The sequence below is a fragment of the Nicotiana tabacum genome, chromosome 17 (assembly GCF_000715075.1).
Source record: "Nicotiana tabacum cultivar K326 chromosome 17, ASM71507v2, whole genome shotgun sequence".
Lineage (NCBI taxonomy): Eukaryota > Viridiplantae > Streptophyta > Magnoliopsida > Solanales > Solanaceae > Nicotiana > Nicotiana tabacum.
In genome coordinates, this window is record NC_134096.1 from 140,969,925 (window position 1) to 140,990,885 (window position 20,961).

General features: G+C 39.5%; 1 protein-coding gene and 1 pseudogene across 1 annotated transcript in view; both read right to left on the reverse strand.

The window, feature by feature from the left end:
• Positions 1–335: 335 nt before the first annotated feature.
• LOC107822742 (protein EARLY-RESPONSIVE TO DEHYDRATION 7, chloroplastic-like) lies at positions 336–4,847 on the reverse strand (annotated as a pseudogene).
• Positions 4,848–5,163: 316 nt separating this feature from the next.
• The window catches only part of LOC107808067 (alpha-mannosidase), a 42,066-nt gene continuing 26,268 nt past the window's right edge, over positions 5,164–20,961 (reverse strand). Inside the window, 12 exon segments of the mRNA XM_075235214.1 lie at positions 5,164–5,537; positions 5,539–5,610; positions 5,761–5,829; positions 6,129–6,176; positions 6,264–6,359; positions 6,466–6,576; positions 6,814–6,898; positions 7,001–7,113; positions 7,733–7,796; positions 8,798–8,919; positions 9,039–9,086; positions 9,844–9,915. Coding sequence (XP_075091315.1) covers positions 5,421–5,537; positions 5,539–5,610; positions 5,761–5,829; positions 6,129–6,176; positions 6,264–6,359; positions 6,466–6,576; positions 6,814–6,898; positions 7,001–7,113; positions 7,733–7,796; positions 8,798–8,919; positions 9,039–9,086; positions 9,844–9,915 — 1,017 coding nt within the window. The 3' untranslated portion in view covers positions 5,164–5,420.

Here is a 20,961-nt window from a genome sequence, read left to right on the forward strand (position 1 = left end):
CTATATTTATTTTCCAGTTTAATGATATGAATGTATCCTGCTTTCATAACAATGTTCTCACAGGTAATAAATCTGAAAAATAGTTGTAGTAATAAAATGCGCAGCAGGGAGAATAACATTACATGCATGATTGCAACTAAATATACAATAAATTACATATCACATGTGTGTTTACTCAATAATTAAAGCTACAATCAGAACATGAATTGTTTGTTGGTGTCTATTCCCTCTTCCAAAAATAAATACACTAATGCTAGAGGGTGAAAAGTACAAATGGAGGTGGATTGATGTGGAAAATTGTACCTACAACAAAGACTATAATCCTTATCCTTAATAACATAACATAACATATATAGAATTGGAAAAATCTAAAAAGAGGGCCTCGATTGACAGCTCTGCCAGTGAAAGAACAAACAAGATTAGTACTTTGAGCTCTTGGCCTTCTTAACAGTAGCAGCTTTAGCACTAGACTTAAGTTGGGTGGCGCGATTAAAGGAACTTTTGGGGTTAAGAGCCTTTCTGATCTTAAACACAGTCCAGGCAGTCCCAACAACATGCCCTGCCGCATCAAGCCCTTCGGTTGCTACTTTTGCTGCCTCTTCTCCATACCTACAAAACCGATTCACTTATGACATAGTGTGAAATCAGCTAATCCAAACAGGCTCATATTTATCTTACAGTTACATAGTGTGATTTCAATTAGTTGAGTCTGTTGATGACTTATGACAAAACAAGTTGCAATGTATTCAAATGGTAAGACTAGACTTAGAAAAAAGGGCATATAGCCAGGAGAAGTCATCATATACTGAAACTTAAGTGTCACCAAAGTTAAGGAGGGGAAACATTTTGCTTTTCCTTAAAGTCTCCTATGTTGTACATTTTTTTCCAGTTTTCTTCAGTACATCTACAATAGTTGAGCTTTACCTGTGCGAAACAAGCTCAGTCGTCACAGTGGACGATGTTGACATCACATTCTTTCCAGCTACTTCAACAGCGTCGCATATTCTGCCTATAACAAAGGCAAGTTAGGCTCCTCTCAAAAAAAAAATATTATACATATGTAGACAACAAACTGACTGCAATTTGCTATAGTTAAACTCAAAATATGTAAACAAATTCTCAAAGTTAAAGTTGTTATTTGACAGTTATGTGCATGAGAATTTGAGAAATCAACTTTTAATGCAGAAGTATTTCAACAAGATGAGTTCATCAATACAGTAAAAGAACTTAAATGTTAACTTATAGTAATAATTTAAACAGCATAGTCTCCTCCTTTTAACATTGGATACAACCTCATCATGGATGGTCCTAGCAACTAAAATCTAGAAGCATACAGAGCTAACATTGGCAGTGTGAATAAAATGATTACTTGTAGTGATGTCAAGAGATGCAAAAAATTTCCTATTCTTTACTTAAGAAATCAAAAATAAAAATTAGGTTCTTTGCTTTTCCTTCAAGCTCCTGTTTGTTTCTTTTGGTAGATTCTCTTCTCTTAATTGAAACATCATTATCGACCAGAAAATCTGCATACAGAATCAGGCACACAACCTGGGATTTCTTCTCTACCTTCTCTCTTAGACTCCAGAAATTTAGCCACATATAATATTATCTGTAATAACCAAACTATCAAACTCTAAGTGAGAGACAAAATGGTCAGATATCCAATGTACAACGCAGGACTAACCACACAACTAGAAGAAGCAAATAGCCAACTAGTAATGGTTTGTGATTTAGGAGGTCTTGTTGTTGTGGAAGTAAAACGTGTTTGTCCTAGCTGATATTGCATGTCACATGTGATAATCTGAAGCTAATCACTATTTGACACTTCAATTGTGATGATTTGATGTTCTTATTCAATAGTGACAAAGTGCTTTTTTGTTTGAAGGATGTCCAAGGAAAGAGGGAGTCACAAATGAAGCAAAACTAGAGGATAACAGAGGGATTGGCGCCATAGAGCAAGCCGTAAATATGGAAAAGGATGTAACCATTTATATCTTTCTTGGCAGACATGTGCTTGATGCTTCAATTTTTACATTCTCTAAAAATGTCTTATCTGATACATATAATAAGTGTCTGTGAATGTGATAGTGCAGGGACAATGCGACGCAGTTAAGCTATAAATTCAATTCCTTTTGTCCTGAAGCTATATTATAAATAAAATAAGTAAAAATCGCTGAAAAGCAAATGGTATATGGATATACAATCAAACTCGGTCATGAAAAATGGAAGACTTTTGACTTACAAAATCCATCCAGAGTAGCAAGGACCATCTCCCCTGGCATCATGCGGAAGAACTTTTTTCCAACTATGGAATTTGCAACTGAACTAGTGAAGAATCCTGAAACCTGGAGAACTCCAGAAAGGACTCCAATTGCCACTTTCTCAGTCATCTTAGTTACTCTCTTAACCCTGAAAAACACACCCCAACGTGAGTAAAACGTTTTTTTCTTCACCTAAATAATTTACAGCTAGGCATATGAGTATCCCTGATAATCTTATTGAATGTACATGTACATCAGCAACAGCTAGCTCAAACATAGAAGCCTTGTTTGACATACTTCCTATTTCCCATGTGGGGAAACAAGATAGAAGTCTAGGTATTGAGGGATTTAATTTATCTTGTACCATAAATTCTAACTAGCATCTGAAAGTGGCAGCTCCTCATAAAACAGTGCCAATATACTGGCTTACTGAATTATAAGCTTTATGTACCGAAATAGAAAGATTATCTCCGTTGTTGAAGCTATTCAATGAAACAACAAAGAAAGATCCATTGACATTTCAAACTGAAAAAACAGTATCAATACACTTTTTAGCCAAATCTGTCAAAGAGTCTTTTTTTTTGGTCAGACAGTTCAGTAGGGATAATCTGCAATCTCTCAAAAAATGAGATACTGCAAGCATTTGTCATAATAGTATTCTTTTTTTCATTCAGTAACATACAACTATTCATCCTCTTATTTTTGTTCGATGCCTAACTCAAATGATAATAAGTAAAAGAATCATAGCGATTACCCGGTATCAGTTTGACAAAGTAGAAGTGCCTAAGTAATATCCAACTTTGATATTCTACTCAGGGGCGGATGTATAGCCTCAATTATGGGGCACGTGAACCCATGGTGCCTTCGCCAAACTAGATATTTTATGTGTATATTTTCTAAAATTCGTCCAATTTTATGTATTTGCACCCATGCTCCATAAAGGTTGAATGGTGAACTTGGTTCAATACTTAATTATTTACTCAAAGAAACAAGGATCAATTCTCACTTTACACTTTTTTCTGACCCTTTTTTTCATGGTGCATTCATATTTTACATATCCTAGATCCGCCTCTAATTCTACTCCTTCAAAATCCCAACTCAATTGATACATGTGAAAAGAAAATAAAGTAGAAACCAAAGAAGAAAAAGTTGAAACTTCCTAGGGAGAAAAGGTAAGCAAAATCGTTACAAAAGAATATAGAAGACTTTCCACAATGCAATCAATAGTGTGGCCAGTGCGAAACACAATAAAAAACTACTCCTATTTTGTCAATGTGGATAAACAAAAGAAAAGATTTTCCTTGGTATTTTGGCTGCTTTATCCATCACTAGAACTCAAGAGGGAGCCTTGGTATAAATTTCAATTACCTGGCAAAAAATTAAGAACCCACTAGAATGCTAATCAAAATTAATAACAATAACAGCAAAGCAAAGATATTAATCTAACAGTCAACATAGTGTAAGCAGATGACCATTAAATATTATAAGGCCACCATACCTTTTGATCCTCCTCAACGTCTCAGGCCTAATCTCGGCCTTAGTCCCTGAAGTCATCCTCTGCTTTAAAACCTCATTTCCTCGCTTCAATCGTTCCATTGACACATCTCCGCACCACAAAATCCCCTTGATCAGCTGCCCTGATCCTGCAGCAACTAACTTTGCAGCTGATCCACTGTATTCCTCCACATTGGGCGCCAACGTGGTCCAGTATTGAGCGCAACGTTCTTCCAACACTTTCTTCTTCTTCTCCGACTTCAAGTCAGCTGGAGACAACTCCCTTGCCACTGTTCCTCCAATAGCCAAGGCCGCCTTTTCCTCTACCTTCTGAACAGAAAAAGTGCTGTAACTTTTCAAAATAGCATCCAGCTCTTTCAACAATGCCTCCTGACCCTTGGAAGCAATCGTCAATCCATAATTCAAGATTCATTCACCGTTTCCTTATCTTTCTCTTTCTTACCCTTATCTTTTTTCTTTTTACCCTTTTCTTTCTCGTCATCACTGGAATCCGAACCATCCTCTTTCATAGCTTGAAACGAGAAAAAGTAATGTGAATCATCCAATTTCACCGCGGCCAAGTCCTTTGTTAATGGCCATTGGATCTCGTCAGCCACACGAACAAGGATAGCAACAGTATTTTTATCTTGCAGCAGACCAATCAGAGATAAATCTCCGGTGGCTAGCTCAACAGAGTAATGCTTATCGATCAAATGGATGAGGACACCAGGGATAACGAGAAGTGTTTCTTCGAGGGACTCAGGAGGGGCAGATGAAGCAAAAGGAGTAGTTTGATAATCGTCGGGGATGAGTTTTTCGACGAGGTTCTTTTCGTCTATGGTTGGATAAAGATTGGGACGAGAAGAAGATGTTGATTGGAGATTTGGATCATTGTGAATGACCTGTGGATACAATGGGGCTTTCTGTAGATTAGGGTTCTGAGAAGCCATTGAAGAGCTGAGAAAAATATGTTGAGGATGGATGTTTTGGAGGAATAGCAGGCGAACATGAAGAGACACGTGGCAGATATGTTAATTGCTATAACTGTTGGATTTCCCACGCAAGTCCATTTGGATGTTCTTTTGTTTTCTTTTTCTAATTTCGTTAGAAGCTAAAATTTTAATAAATTATAAATCATATTTTTTTAGACAAAATATATTTGAAAAATTATTATCAAAAGAAAATTGTTTAAATCCATAATAGTAGCAATATCATATAAAAATGGGACAAAGGGAGTAATGTTTTCTTTTCTTATCCCTCCATTGGCATCCCATCGTCATAGAGTAAATAAAAAAAAATCCTTATTCAGCAAAAAAAAAAAATATTCCTTCTGTTCTTAGCACTCATTTTATGTTTTGGACAAAGAATTGAGTATTTCTTGTTGGAAAATAAATCTATAAAGAGTTAATTGACAAAAGAGAACGCTGTAGAATTGATATAGAGGAAATCAAGGTCTAAGGATATGATCCATTTGATCATCTTTATTGGCAGAGTGGTACAATGAGTAGCGGGAGGTGAAAAACATTTTCCTCCTGACTATGCATTTGCTTTCTTTGGCAGACATCAAATTTATTATTATGAATAAATTTGACTAAAAAGAACTATTAGTGGCTCCATGGAGCAGTTCTTTTTAACTTGTTGGGTAGAAAATAAGCAAATTTCTATTCAAAATATAACAACAAAAGTCCGTATTTCCATTGGACCAAGCTCGACTGCGAGACTAGACATGCCTACTGGACCCCCTCTAATTGGTGCATATTCACTGCCTGTGTCATGTTCTATTATTCCAACTCATCTTCTTCATCTCATTCTTGCCTTGATTCGCCGATAAGCTTGTTTCCTTGATTGCCTTTATCTGAATACCGCGCAAAAGATGTGTCAATCATTTCATACCCTCTAACAAGATGAGCAGACTGTCCAGGTTAATATCTCTTAATATTCATAAGTTAATCAACACACACAGAGAGAAGCTCCCAATATCAGTAAGATTTTAAAACTGTTTTACCGTTTTTCCAGCAAACATATCCTTCAGTTGAACTTTGGTTATTGTCGAATAATCAGCGTCTTCACCAGCCTATCCACATCCACAACACATATAAACCAAAAGGGTAAGTAGTGATATCAGTTAGCAAGGGACAAGCATAGAGGTCCAACCTATAATGATGTCATGTGTCACACTCTTAATTTTACATTTTCTGTTTCAGAATTCAAATAAATGCAAGCAGTTCATGTTTTTTCAGAAGTAAAGTTGCTGTTTCTTTGTCAAAGTACAACTGAAACAAGGAAATGAGATAAGACTTTCATCAACTTCGAATTCATCCACAATTTTTATGCTCATGTCTATTCAAGAAAAATAACTTAGTTTATTTTTACCTCGTATAGATGAGCCAAACGGAGAAGTACACCTCCATTATCCAACTCCTAGAGAGAAAAAAAATATATAAATGACTTTATTAATTCATCGATGGAAAGAAATCACTCTAATCACTGCTAGATCCATTTAACAACCTGGAGAGTAATCAATGCAACATTAGGAGGTAGACTATAATTGGGATTCATGATGGTGGCTTTGGTTAAATGAGAAGCTCTCCATTCTTCCTGATTCTGCAAGATCAAGTCGTGCAATTTCCAGACATCAAGCAGTAATGTTGATCATTTAATTTCAAGAAGTCTGCAGTATTTGGTCCTCTTCATAATATGTTGAAATTACCTCATGTCCAAAAGCTAAAACAAGAGGTGAATAAATTTCTTGGCCAGTTGTTCTGCGCCAGCGTGAACCATTACCGTTTTTATGAATGCCCAGATAGTAATTCCCTCGAACCTGGCCAGGTGATACGACAAGAGAGCAGTTAAAAAGAAGAATTCAAGCCAGAGGTTGCTACATTTTATATTTAAGAAGGACAAATTCCCTAATTAGTTGTTTAGGTGCATCCAAGTCAACCGTGGTTTCCGAGATCATCTGATTTAGAGTTGTTTTGCATATTCAAAAAAATTCACTGAAAAAGCAGAAAAAAATATGGAGGCCTACTACTGCTTTGGAATGCCATAATAAACATACCGTAAGTCCCTCACATGCAGTCCTCACACAGACAGTCTCATCGAGGGCTTCACCCACTCCTCTAGAATCATCGTAGAGCAAGCGCCTTGTTACAAGTAAAAGCTATTAACTTTCTAAGGCCAACAATTATATTAAACAAAATATCTTTATCACAAATTAAAAGAAAAAACTTCAAATGCTATTGAACCTATGCAGCATGAGTTCTATTTCTCCATCATTAATGCTGGCTCCACCTATTGCACGATCCACCAAGACGGACAATTCTGATTTGTTATCTGTTATATACATTCCAAGATTCACCTGAAAATTATAATTAAACAACTTCTTAGGATAAAAAAGTGACAAAATGCGAGAACTTACAATAGTCCAATAAATGTGCAACCACAGCTTAAATTACATTATATTATGACCATATATAAACTGCAAGCTATATAGATAACTAAAAGAAGACTATTGTATTGGATTCTGAAGGAAAATGCAACTGATTAGACCATTTCATTCACTTGTGGAAAAATTTTACCGTACGCACTAGCGAATGGCACACACAAATTATAAACAAAACAAACTACATATACTGATTGAGCAAACCAAGGCCTTGTTTTCATAGTAACAGGAATATCTGTTAACTCCATCATTATTTAAGCACATTCTGGTTTTACATTGCAGTTGAAGATGATGCTTATTCAATTTTTCAAACAAAAGAACAAAAGAAGAACATAGAAGCAACAGATGATTTCAAACAGATACTGTGGACTCGAGCACAATGCATCATTTTCAATCTCAACCCAACATTAGTCACAAATTGAGTTGAATTAAGTCCATCGTAATTGATATTCAACAACATTTCATATAAGACTTCACCGAGTTCGATAAAAGAATTGCAATTTCAATTCAAGAAAGTTTGTGTTAGGAAACTAACTGGATAATAGTTCCCCGCAACAGGTTGAGTAACTTGGAGGTCCCAATCAGCTCTGTAATCTCTAACTTGAAAAGCAAACAAATTATCACTCAAGTTAGCTGTCAAACAAACACAAAATTTGAGGTCAATTGAATAAGAGATGAAGTCCAGTTTTAATCTTAAGATGTAAGATTGAAATCCTGGTAATTATTTTCCTAGTTGATAAATTGCCAATATAAAAATGACTAAGAACATTATTGTTCCAAGCAACACTTATATCGAGGAAATAGAACAGGTAGAAAAGCATGGTCAGCAAGATAGCCAACATCAAAGGATTGTCAATTTCATAATTTTGTTTTTTCTCCTCAAAAGCCTCCTTGAGGTGGAGGGGGTTTGGCGGTACCCCTACCTGTAAATTAGTTACCCAAAAAGTATACATTTGAGAGGGGGACATTTTGCCTAAACTCTTCATCCTAATTAAGGAATGAACAACATCATTCCTTTACACATGAACTTTCCAGATAATAAAGCCTATCAGGAAAGCTATGCTATTATAGACTAAAAGTAGACTAACACAAAAGTTAACTGAGGAGGAGGACTCCTTTACAATGGTTAAAGTTAGTGATCCCAAAAAGTAGCCTAAATGACTATACATGAATACTAAAGCTTCCCTTTTTTGGTTGAATTCTGAAGGTAGGCATGTTCACTCGGTCCATCCTCACTATGGCTTCAACCTGAGTTGGCATGGATACAGCCGTATTGAATAGATGGGAATACAACTATGAGAACTCCTTGCATGGATAGCCAAGCAGGTATGAGGATTTAATACATTTAGTTATTTATTAGAGTTTTATTTTATAGTATTTCTAGTGTAAGCTGAAGTAAATTTGTCTATGAAAGTGTCAGACATCAAGATGTAAAGACAGTAAGCGTGAACTATAGAAGGAGAAAAAGTGTATTGACAAGATATATGCACGCAGAAAAAAGAGATTATATTACTGAAAAACACAAGAAAAGATCGTTTTTATGTCTCCTTCAGTTTTCTAGAGCTTTACTGTACTTAAAGAGGAATGAAATGTCAAACTTACTCTTTTAAGAAAGTCCCTCCCATTAGAGTCAGTGTAGAACACTTTATCAGTAGCCATATTTGCTGTCATTCTGGTAATGACCTCTTTTCCAACACTATCTTCAGTCGGTATGGGACCAATCTTCAATTAAAGAGGTGTATTAGATATACAGTATTAGACTACCCTTCAATGTGAAATGACACACTTGAAGTTCGAGAGAAGAACAGACTGAGGCAAGGAAAATGGCGGAGTTGACTTACAGTGAATTCAAACTCAACATGTTCTTTGTCTTTGTAAATCCTAATTACCTGAAACATTGACATATCAAGATGACAAGACATAATACAAACCAAGGCATATAGTTTATAACACAATAAACTGGAATTAATACAAAAATTTTGGTGCTATGTAGAAATGGCATGAAAGGGCAGAGATGTCCCTTTTTGTTATCTGCCATGTCATTTATATCTGATACTATCCGATCTCAGTGTTTCACCCTAGTTTGTACTTAATTCAAATTTTTTATCTTTAAAGAGATCAATCTTTCCATATGATAGAGGCATACATTGGTTGATAGTGTAGGTTGTAGCTTCTTTATATAATTTTTGGACAATCTTTGACTCATGAGCTGCCTTTTGGGGTTCAATTAGAGACAAGGTCCATTATTTTACATTAGAGGGAGTTCAATTGTAATAATTAGCATTAGTTGGGAAGATAAAGTTACAACACCTTTTTATATAAACTTTATAAGCGAATAGGGTGACCGAACTTCCAGAACTTTATCTTGTTGTACCTTAAACTTTATTCCCTGAAACAGATAATGCAATTTATTGATACATTACTTGAATAGGTATTACTAGTCTTTAAATGCTGGCCACGCATGTATTGGGATTTCTTTAGGATACCATTTTACTTCAGTAAAAAGGCTGATCAAAGAACTGTGTACAAACCAAAAGCAGTAGTAAACATAGCTCAGACAGATAACCAAATGGATTTAAACCAAGAGTTTAAACTCTACGCTGTCTAGGATAAGAATGAGTTTAGTCAAGGAACCATGCACCACACCTGAGATATCCATGAGTTAAATTGCTGGTGAATTTCATCGACGAGGGGTCCACGAATAACCTTTATTGGAACCTGCTAGCAAAGAGCAAATTAGTCTCTGGTATGAAGAAACCTTGATAAATGGGGTGAGGTGACATGGCCGCATTGTGTGGAGATTGTGGTATCGTGATACACCTCTACCCGCATATGTTGGGGTGAGGCGGCAAGGTCGCTTTGTATGAAGGTGGTTATAGAGGATCCCCGACTTAAAATCTATAAATGTTATTGGAAGCTCTTAGTAAATTTGCTTGACTTTAACGGCTATCTAAGCCCTTTTATTATTACCATGATTCATCATATTCATATTGTATTTTCAAGTCCTTGAATAGGTGTATTGCGTATGACTATGTAAACACTATGGACTGTCTATGAGACGCATAGGAGTATAATATGATATGTGAACACTAAGGGCGGTCTATGAAATGTATAGGTGTAAAATAAAAAAGGGATATGGACGATCTAGTGAGATGCATTGTTAACACAGATAATAGGTGTCACTTTCATTGTCCTTGTTCATACATGTTTCAACTACATTATATTATATATTCCACATATAATTCATATGGCTCAGTTGATCCTAAAAGAAGTTTAAAATGATGCAAGTATAACAAGACTTGAAATTTGATTCTATAGGATGTTTCGTAGTTTCTTGATATACTTTATTCGCCTCTTATTTGAGTTACCGTATTTTCATATATTGTTTTGACTACCTTACACACGAGTACTATTCCACATGTACTCATGACAGCCTTACATGCAGGTATACTTCTATAGGATGATATGGATCTTTGATAGGAATCTTTTTCACTACTTAGCTTATGGTGAGCCCGCTACATATCTAGTGAGTGTTTGGGTCTAGTTTATTTTATATATTTAGGTATTTATTCTTATAGATGCTCTATGTACACTGTGGGTTATGTAATTAAAGATTTGAGTTTTTTCATGTATTTATGTTCACAGTATTTATGAGGCTACGCACCCATCATGAGAAAGATTGTAGGTCGTTGACCCAAATGTATTCGATTTAAAAGTCAAGATCAAATTATGTTATGTTAAATCATGCACTAGTAATGATGAGAGGTCGATGTAACGTAGGCTTGCTCGACTGGGTTTACTCGGTTGAGTGTAAGGCTGTCCAACGGGATGGACCGTCCCGTCCCGTCCCGTCCCACTTAATTCTAAACGGGATGGGCCCATGTTAAACGGGACACGGGATGGGACGGGATGGCCATTTCGTCCCGTTTGTCCCGTCCCGTCCCGTCCCGCCTGTTCCGTCCCATCCCGTCTCATCCTGTCCCGTCCCGTCCCGTCCTGCCTGTCCCGCGTCCTATTTTTTTTTGTGCATTATATACAAGAAACTTGTAATCCTGCTTTTCAAGGTTTTCCTAAGACCGCGGTTAGAAATGATGTTTTTAAATTTCAAACCGAATATTTTCAGTATATTCGTTGTGTATTGTTTCACTTAGATTGTAAAGTGTCTATCACATCTGATATAGGTCGTAGTTCTAATGGTTGTGATTATTTAACTGTTAGATGTCATTGGGTTGATCATAACTGGAACATACAAAAACGTATTATTGGTTATAAATTTGTTGATTCAAAACACAGTGGAGCATATATTGCAACTATTGTTCTTCAAATTGTTGATTTTTATGGACTCATTGATAAAGTTTTAACTATAACCTTAGATAATGCTTCTGCTAAATGCTAACACAACTGCAGCAACTAGCTTAATGAAATGATTGCAAAATTAATCCAACTTATGCACCGGCCATTAATGAAATGATTGCAAAATTTAAAAAGTATGTTTCCCTATTCCCCAAGTTTATTTAATTTCTACTATACTTAACCCATCTTTAAAATTAAGAGGTGCAAATGGACTTGTTCGTAAAATTTATGAGAATTTAGCAATTCAAGAAAATGAACAACCATCTCTCGAAGACTGCCAAGCTAACATATATTCTTATGTTAGATCAATATTTGATAAATATAAATCTATGGAAACAACAAGTGGTGAAACTAGGAAAGAAGAAGAATACAATGAGATACTTAGCACCGGGAGCTATGACGGTATGGAACTCATGGAACATCAATCGACATTGCCAATTCCAGAACAATGTCCAAAAGAAATTATAGATAAGTTACAACGAAGTTATATAGGAGCTTACAAATATTAGTATGATAATTTGTAATTGGCTACTAAGAGGCCTAGTTTAAACAGAACCTTTCCTAGAAGGTGGCTGCGTAGATTAAGTGCTCTTCAAAAGAATTATATTTGTATGTGAGATTTGAAAGTTCTATTAATAAAATAAAAGGCTTTAAGCGTTGAATTATTTTTATGAATTGTCTTACACTCTTACTTAGTTACTTAATGGCTTGAAATTATATTAAATAAATTATAACTCTATTATAAATTTATAATTATTAGAATATTTCATTACAAGTCTTTTGTTTTAATATTTTATAATTCTTTACTTAGTTTCCTAATTTCCGTTTAATTTTTAAGTTTATTAAATAACTCAAAAAACTGGCTGTTGCAAACTTTAAAAACTTAGTCATTGTCAAAAGAATAGCGGTTTCCAAACTCAATGCTTAAATAATTATTTTTTTGAAATGGCACTTAAGGCCCGCGAACCCGTCCCGTCCCGTCTCGTCTCGTTTGTTAGCGGGACGGGATGGGCCTACCGTTTCGTCCCGTTTGTCCCGTCCCGTTTCGTCTCGTCCCGCCACCGTCCCGGCTAAATATCGTCCCGTCCCGTTCCGTTAATTCTGTCCCGTCCCGTCCCATCCCGTCCCGTTGGACAGCTATAGTTGAGTGCCGGTCGCGCTCCTTGAGTTTGGGGCGTGACAAAAACATATTGAATAAAGCAAAAAAAATCAAAATTCTTAAACTATCGAAGGGAAAAACAAGTCTTGTATATTATATACAATCTTTACAAAGGCCAATGGCCTTAACAAAAATACAAAAAACAAAACAGAGAGTTTTTTACAAAGGCGTCTAAATAGCCTGGTATTCTCCATCCCGGGTCCATCGGAACCCTCAGAGTCTTCTTCTTCTTCTTCTTCTACTTCTTCTTCTTCTTATTCGGGGTAGGCCAACTTCTTGGCCTCGGCCTCGGCCTCGATCCCCTTAGCAGTTTCGTTCTTGGCTGATAGATCGAAACCCCGAGCATGAATCTTCTCGAGGGCCTCTCTTCGCGATTGCCGCTTCTCATAATCAACAATGCACTTCAAGCGGTCCTGGGCCGCCTCGGCATCGGCCTTATATTGGGCCGCCATCTCGTCGGTGTCGGCTTTAACCACCGCGGCCGCTGACTTGGTCTTTTCAAGTTCCTTGGCCATAATATTTTGATCATAGGTAGCCGAACTTAGCCGAGACTGGAGCTCTTCAACCTTTTTCTCCTGCACCTCGACCTTTTCCTTTGCTGCTCGAAGTTGGACCTCGGCCGAAGTCAGTTGCACCCGAGCAGCCTTTTTTTTAGGCCAGATGATCCATCCTGCCCCTCCATTCGTCGGTCTCGGCCTTGATAGCATCCATCTCTGCTCGCAGTTGATTGATTTGATCGATATTTTGTTGGACCTGCGGATTCTGACCGTTAGTCACCGAGCTTAGCTCTTCGTCACTAATCTCAGATATTTTTACCTGCTCTAACAAGTTGGCATGCTCCTTTCGAGCCACTTCCAGCTTAGCTTGGAGGCTCTTAACCTCCCCCCGCATTGCTCACTAAGAAGTTTGTACATATCTCTCTTCTCAGTAAGTTCTTTGGCTTCGGCCTCAAGAAGACTCAGCTCTTCTCAATATCGGAGGAAGGTCTCGTGGTGAAGAACCGAGGCCTGTGAATACAAGGAAAAATGTTAAGATCATTAAAGTAACCAAGGCTGAAAAATGAAAAGGTTTGATAACACCTTACCCGATTCAATGCATGTTGTGCTTCGTTGAACAAGCATGGAGAGTCCACCTCGTTCATCTTTGACTAGTCTTCTTCAGTCACCAGTCACCGGAGGTAACTAGCTACCCCAACATGCGCGAAAAGGACCCGGGCGTCCTCTGTAACAGAGATAATGATCGACCGTTTCCGACCGGGATCAACGGTCGGGGAAAGGAATCGGTTGACCAATCTCGGTCTCGAGCTAGATCCACCTGTCCCCGATGGCGGACTTCTTCTTGGTACTTCCAAATCACCCAAGCTAGTGACATCCTCCGTGGCAATAGAGTCCACGCCATCAAAAAAGCTTTGGAGGGGATTGTTCACTCCTTGGACCCCCTCATTTGAACGCTCCTTTGCCGCTTTAGCTTCACCGATCATTAAGTCTGTGAATGAAGGTGATCCCGTTATATCGATGACACCGGGTGGAGCAGGACCGGTGTCTTGAGAGTTCTTGACCCTCACTGATGCGTCGACCTCTTGAGTTTAGGAAGGATTGGCCTCTATTGTCCCCTCTTCGGTTGATGCCCGTTCTTCAGGGACCAATAGATCCCGGGCCACTAAAATTTCCTCCTCTTCAGACTCGTCCCTGATCCGGTAGAGGGAGTCTAAATCAAGTATTCGGGAGCTGGAGGTTTCTTTTGGCTTACGGATAATCCTCCTCTTTGGTTTCTTTTTCTCCGATCTCGAAGCCCTTTTTATCTTCTTCTCTTCACCATGTTTCGGAGCAGGGGACTCAGTGGGGAAATCGTCACTACCAGATGGGGGCCTCATTTCGACATCTTTGGGTAAACCTGTAAAAAGAAATAAAGCAAGTAAGGACTTAATCATGCAAAGGGGAAACCAAATATCACTTATGAAAAGATCTCACCGTGCGAACGGGCCTCCCATCAGCCCTTTGAAAGCTCGCGCCACGAGCGCTCGGAATAAGGCCTTTGCAATACGATACCCTCAACCCACTCCTTGAGTCAAGGAACTGCATTCAGGATCCGAGCAACAGCTGCACCATCACAGAACACCAATAAGAAGGAAGAAAAAGGGCGATAAATAAAACCTTGGAAGCAAAATTATATACTTACGTTTCATGTTCCACTTCTCAAGGAATGGCATGTGCTCGGCCGGGATCAAGTCCGAGATCCTCACTCGGATGAAACAGCCTAGCCAACCTCAATCCCTATCTTTATCGATACTCGAGAACATGACTTTACTAGCCCGATGGGCGAGCTTGATCAGTCCCCCCCCCCCGGTAGAGTCGGGAACTGTATAAGCGCATAAGGTGGTCGATCGTGAAAGGTCACCCTTCGATCTTTCTTACAAAGAAGCGGATGAGGATTACGAACCTCAAGAAAGAAGGATGAATTTGACTGAGGGTTACCTCGTATATTTGGCAAAAGTCAACAATAATCGGGTCCAAGGAGCCCAACGTGAAGGGATAAGTGTAAACACTTAAAAATTCCTCGACATTGTTGGTGATGGCTTCGTCAGGTTCGGGAACCACCACATGTTTGTCAGCCCTGTTACAATCCTTCTAGACTTCGGAGAGAATTGTTACACCCTATATTTTTGTACGTAAAAATGCATCGTAAGCAAACTAATGTAGGACCAAAAATGAGATAATATTTAAAAGTATATAAAGTAAGTTAATCATGTTACCTCTGAGGTTACAAATATTGAAGATCATAAACAACAAGTACAAAGAGGGTTGGACAGTTCAGAAGCTAAAGCAATTAAATAAAATAATATTTCGTCGAAAGTCGACAAGTTGGAAATGTTATAACATGTACCTTTGGGGTGAGACTAGGGTGATTAACATGATAAGGAGATTATGTTATGATTTATATTAGTCGTATGACATCCGTGTGTTATGTTTTGAAGTCAAGCGAGTTGTGGAACAAAAGTTGATGAAAGTCATCACAAGTTACATTCATAAGTTTTACTGAAACTTTGGGTCAAATGTAACTGCGATTTTATCCCAATATACTTAGAGTTATGAGGTGTTCCACCCATCAAATTAAAGATCTATGAGTCTATTTTCCAACGCATTAAACCGTTTGTCAATACGACATTGGAGTAGAAAGATATGGGCATTTGTGCGATACTGCGCAAGCTGCTAGGTGACAAGTAGGTGTGTCACCTACTTGCTTAAATGAAAGCCCAAAAATGGGCCATTTCGGGTCGTCCAAAGAGGCCTTTTAAGGGCCTATTTTTTTCATATATTAGACTTAAAATAGAGCATAATAACCAGACATAAGCTCTGCAAAGAATCCTCCCAAAAATTTTCCACAAACCCTAATTGATTTTCTCTCCCTTTCAAGTTCTAATTGGAGGTAAAACCTAGAGTTTGAAGAACCAAGCTAAGAGCTGAGTTATCCAACAAATAAGGTGAGTTTACTGCTCTCTTTCATCCAATTTTTCTTCTGTAAATTCATGGTAAGTCGTTCTATACTTGTAAGAACTCACGGAACGGTGATCGGAAGCCGTGAGTTCGAGTTATTCACTTGTAGCGGACTGTTTTGTGGACTGTTTTGTGTTGCTTTTGGGCTGCATGTTTTACTACTGTTTTGTGGAGTTTTGGAGGAGTAAGGGGGTGTAGAAACACCATATAAATGTAGGGTGGTTGGCTGGTCGTTCGTCATAATATTTTCGGGTCGTTTGATACTACTACGGTGGTCGTTTTGTGTATGAAGAGATTGGGGTGTGTTGGGCTGTTTTGTAGTATTTGATGGTGTATATAGGGCTGGAAAATGATGTATATATGTTGTCATTGTTCTGTTCTTGTATTGTTGGTTTATCTTGAATTTGGAGGAAGTAAGGATTATAGGGGAGATGCTGCCCGTTTTAATACAAAATAAGTTTGTCGTTCGTTGTGCGATAGTTGTAACTTTCGTAACTTAACGATAGTATTATTATCATTCTTGTTGATTAAGGTGCGAAGAGGTGAGTTCAACTTGGTGATTGGAAAGATTGTGATAAGGTATGTTAAGGCTAAGCCTTCCTTCATTTTGGCATGATCTCGTAGCTACATGTGTTAGTAATGAGACAAAAAGAGAAGTTCATATTCATGAATTTATTCACACTATTCTAGTCTCATAAGTTACAATATTATTCCTTAACGAGACTCTATATTCAATTTTAGTATTGTCTTCTTCCAGTCAAGAGAGCAGCAAGCCTATATATACAGTATTACAGTATTTTCATTACCATCGAGCTATAATCGATAGGCAGGCCCCTATTGGGCAACCTCTGATCAGATGGAAAGTTATATACCGAGCCTACTGTGGATGAGCGCCTATGAGCGAGCCCAGCATGGTCGAGATACATAGCCTAGTATGGCCGAGCGCCTATGAGCGAGCCTACTATGGCAGAGCAGTTATATATACCGAGCCTTATAAGGCCATACAATTATTTTACTTACTATATTGAAGGAGTTTAGTCACTATCAGCAGGTAAGTATATCTCCAGATCATCTTGGACTCCCGGTTACTTCCAGTTATTATATTATCAGTTCAGTTTCGATTTTCAATTATGTTATTGCCTTACATACTCGGTACATTATTTCGTACTGACGTCTCTTTTCCAGGGACGCTGCATTTCATGCATGCAGGTTCAGATAGACAGACGAGTAGACCTCCTCAGTAGGTGTTTCCAGAGTTTAGCCTGATCGGTAAGCTCCACATCCTTCGGAGTTATCAGGTCTAGGTTTTTTATGTGCATCTTATGTATGTATTTATATATATAATATGGGTAGGTCGGGGCCCTGTTCCTATCACAATACATCTATCAGTAGAGGCTTGTAGACATATCCTGTTGGTTAGTGCAGTATGTTGGGTTTGTAGGCCTGGTATGTATATTTGATGGTTTGTCAGCTGTAGTAGCTATGACGGCCTTGTCGGCCTAGCTTTATATTGATGTTTAGTTAGCGCTAGTTTCCATTCAGTTTTATATTTTGCTTCGCAAATTGTCTTGCAAGGTGGCCCCATGGCCAAAGTATGACATTATATGTTCAGAGTCCCTTAGTCGCAATTTGGTACGCCAGGTTAGGTGAGGCACCGGGTGCTTGTCTCGCTCCTAGGTTCAGGGCGTGACAAACTTGGTATCAGAGCAGTTCTGTCCTAGGGAGTCTACAAGCCATGTCTAGTAGGGTCTTGTTTATAGATGTGTTGTGCACCACATTATATAAGCAGGGCACTACAGGGAATTTAGGAGTTGGTTACCCTTCTTTGAAATCTAAATCGTGCGACAGAACTGAGTTATAGGAAATTTGAATTAAACTTATGTGTTGGTGTTTGCATGCACAGATGACGGTGACTAGGAAGACTACGGCTAGCCAGAGGAGAGATACAGCAGTAGGTGAGGGGACCAGCAGGGTACCCCCAGTAGATGGGGCCCAGTCTGAGGCTCAAGGTGAGACCCCTACTCAGCCATTACCGGCTCCTCCACCAACTACGGAGATTCCTAGGGAAACCGCACATCCAGTTCCCCCTCCACTTCCATCAGATCAGGACTTAAGGAGTGCGGTGCATTTGTTGACACAGTTGGTAGCTACCCACCAACAGGCTAGGGCATCAGCTAGTGCAGGAACTTCTGAGGGGTCTGGGAGTTCAAGGGTCCGAGAGTTTATTGCTTTGAGTCCCCCAGAGTTCACGGGGACAGATCAGAGGGAGGACCCGCAGGATTTCATAGATCAGCTTCACAGGATCTTTCGTGTTATGCATGCCACGGAGAAAGAGGCAGTTGAGCTAGCAGCTTTTCGACTCCGAGATATAGCCATCCTTTGGTATGAGGGATGGGAGAGGTCCAGGGGACGTGATGCACCTCCAGCTATTTGGGAGAATTTTTCAGATGCCTTCCTTGACCAGTACTTACCACGAGAGATCCGACAGGCTCGAGTCGATCAGTTTCTAGCCCTCAAGCAGGGTAATATGAGTGTTCGAGAGTATAGTCTCCGTTTTGACTCATTGGCCAGATATGCACCATCCATAGTTGCTACTATGCGGGACAGGATTCACAGGTTTATAGCAGGGTTAGCCCTAGAGTTAACCGAGGCATGTGCCACCGCTGCATTGCAGGATAGTATGGATATCTCCCGGATTCAGGCATTCGCCCAGAATATAGAAAGGGGTAGGCGTCGGCAGCAGGGTACAGAAAGGGCTGCGCAAGGGCAACGTAAGAGGATGAGATTTCCCAGGTCTCAGGAGCAATATCAGGGTAGTTATAGGACCTAGTACTTCGGACGGCCACCTAGGCCTCCGCCACCTCAGTTACAGGGTTACAAGTATGACTGCTATAATCAGTCAGGACCAGGTGAGAGCTCACGGGCGTCGGGTTTGCAGCGACAGCGAGGATCTGCGCAGACATGGTCATTTCCTCCACGGTGTGACATCTGTGGTAGAGGACACTTGGGCCAATGCCGAGCAGGTTCTGATGCTTGTTATACATGTGGGCGTCCAGGGCATATGATGCGAGATTGCCCAAATAGAGATTCGGGGGAATGGCACAACCAGCAAGTTCAGCAACAGGATCATCTATGTCCGTGCATCCTTCAGGGCGCGAGTCTCAGTCTTCGGCTGGTAGAGGTCGGGGCAGAGGTAGAGGTTCCAGTTCAAGTGGTAATCAGAACCGTATCTATGCTTTAGCGGGTCGACAGGACCAGGAGTCTTCACCAGACGTTGTGACAGGTATATTAACCATTTGCTCTCACGATGCTTATGCTTTAATAGACCCAGGATCTACTTTATCGTATATTACCCCATTTGTCGCGAGGAAGTTTGGTATAGTGCCTGAAATACTAAGTGATCCTTTTGCGGTATCTACACCGGTCGGAGAATCGATTATTGCTAGACGTGTTTACCGAGGTTGTACGGTGACAATTTGTAGTCGTCAGACCTCAGCTGACCTAGTTGAGCTAGAGATGATGGATTTTGATGCTATCATGGGCATGAACTGGTTGGCAGCTTGCTATGCCACAGTTGATTGCCGAGCAAAGGCAGCCAGATTTCATTTTCCGGGTGAGCCAGTCCTTGAATGGGTAGGTAATACACCAACACCCAGAGGTAGGTTTATTTCCTATCTGAAGGCGATGAAAATGATCGCAAAAGGGTGCATTTATCATATTGTGCGAGTTAGAGATGCAGATGCTGAGATACCTATACTTCAGTCTATTCCCGTAGTCAAAGAGTATGCAGATGTGTTTCCAGATGAGCTTCCAGGTATTCCTCCAGAGCGAGAGATTGATTTTAGCATCGATTTGCTTCCAGGAACTCAACCAATATCCGTCCCTCCGTATAGAATGGCACCTGGCGAATTGAAGGAGTTGAAGGAGCAGTTAAAAGATTTGCTGGAGAAAGGTTACATCAGGCCCAGTACCTCACCTTGGGGTGCACCAGTACTATTTGTGCGGAAGAAAGACGGCTCACTGAGGATGTGTATCGATTATAGGCAGCTGAACAAGGTAACTATTAAGAATAAGTATCCACTTCCAAGGATCGATGACTTGTTTGATCAGTTGCAGGGGGCTAGATGCTTTTCAAAGATAGATTTGAGGTCGGGGTACCACCAGATCAGAGTTCGGGAAAAAGATATTCCGAAAACAGCCTTCAGGACCCGATATGGCCACTTCGAGTTCCTTGTCATGTCCTTCGGGTTGACTAATGCACCCGCTGTATTTATGGACTTGATGAATAGCCTATTCCGGCCATTTTTAGATCTGTTCGTGATAGTATTTATTGATGATATTCTGGTTTATTCCCGTTCAGAGGATGAGCATGCGGACCACCTACGAGCGGTACTCCAAACCCTCCGTGATCGTAAGTTGTATGCTAAGTTTTCTAAATGTGAGTTCTGGTTGAAGTCTGTAGCATTCTTGGGGCATATTGTATCAGATGAAGGGATAAAGGTGGACACTCAGAAGATTGAGGCCGTGAAATCTTGGCCTAGACCTACCACTCCGACAGAGGTTCGTAGCTTTCTAAGCTTAGCAGGATACTATCGGAGGTTCGTAGAGGGTTTTTCTTCCCTTTCGGCACCATTGACGAAGTTGACACAGAAAGAAACTAAGTTTCAATAGATAGAGGCTTGCGAGCGGAGTTTCCAAGAGCTTAAGAACAGGTTGACCTCAGCTCCAGTTCTAACACTTCCAGAGGGTCTAGAGGGT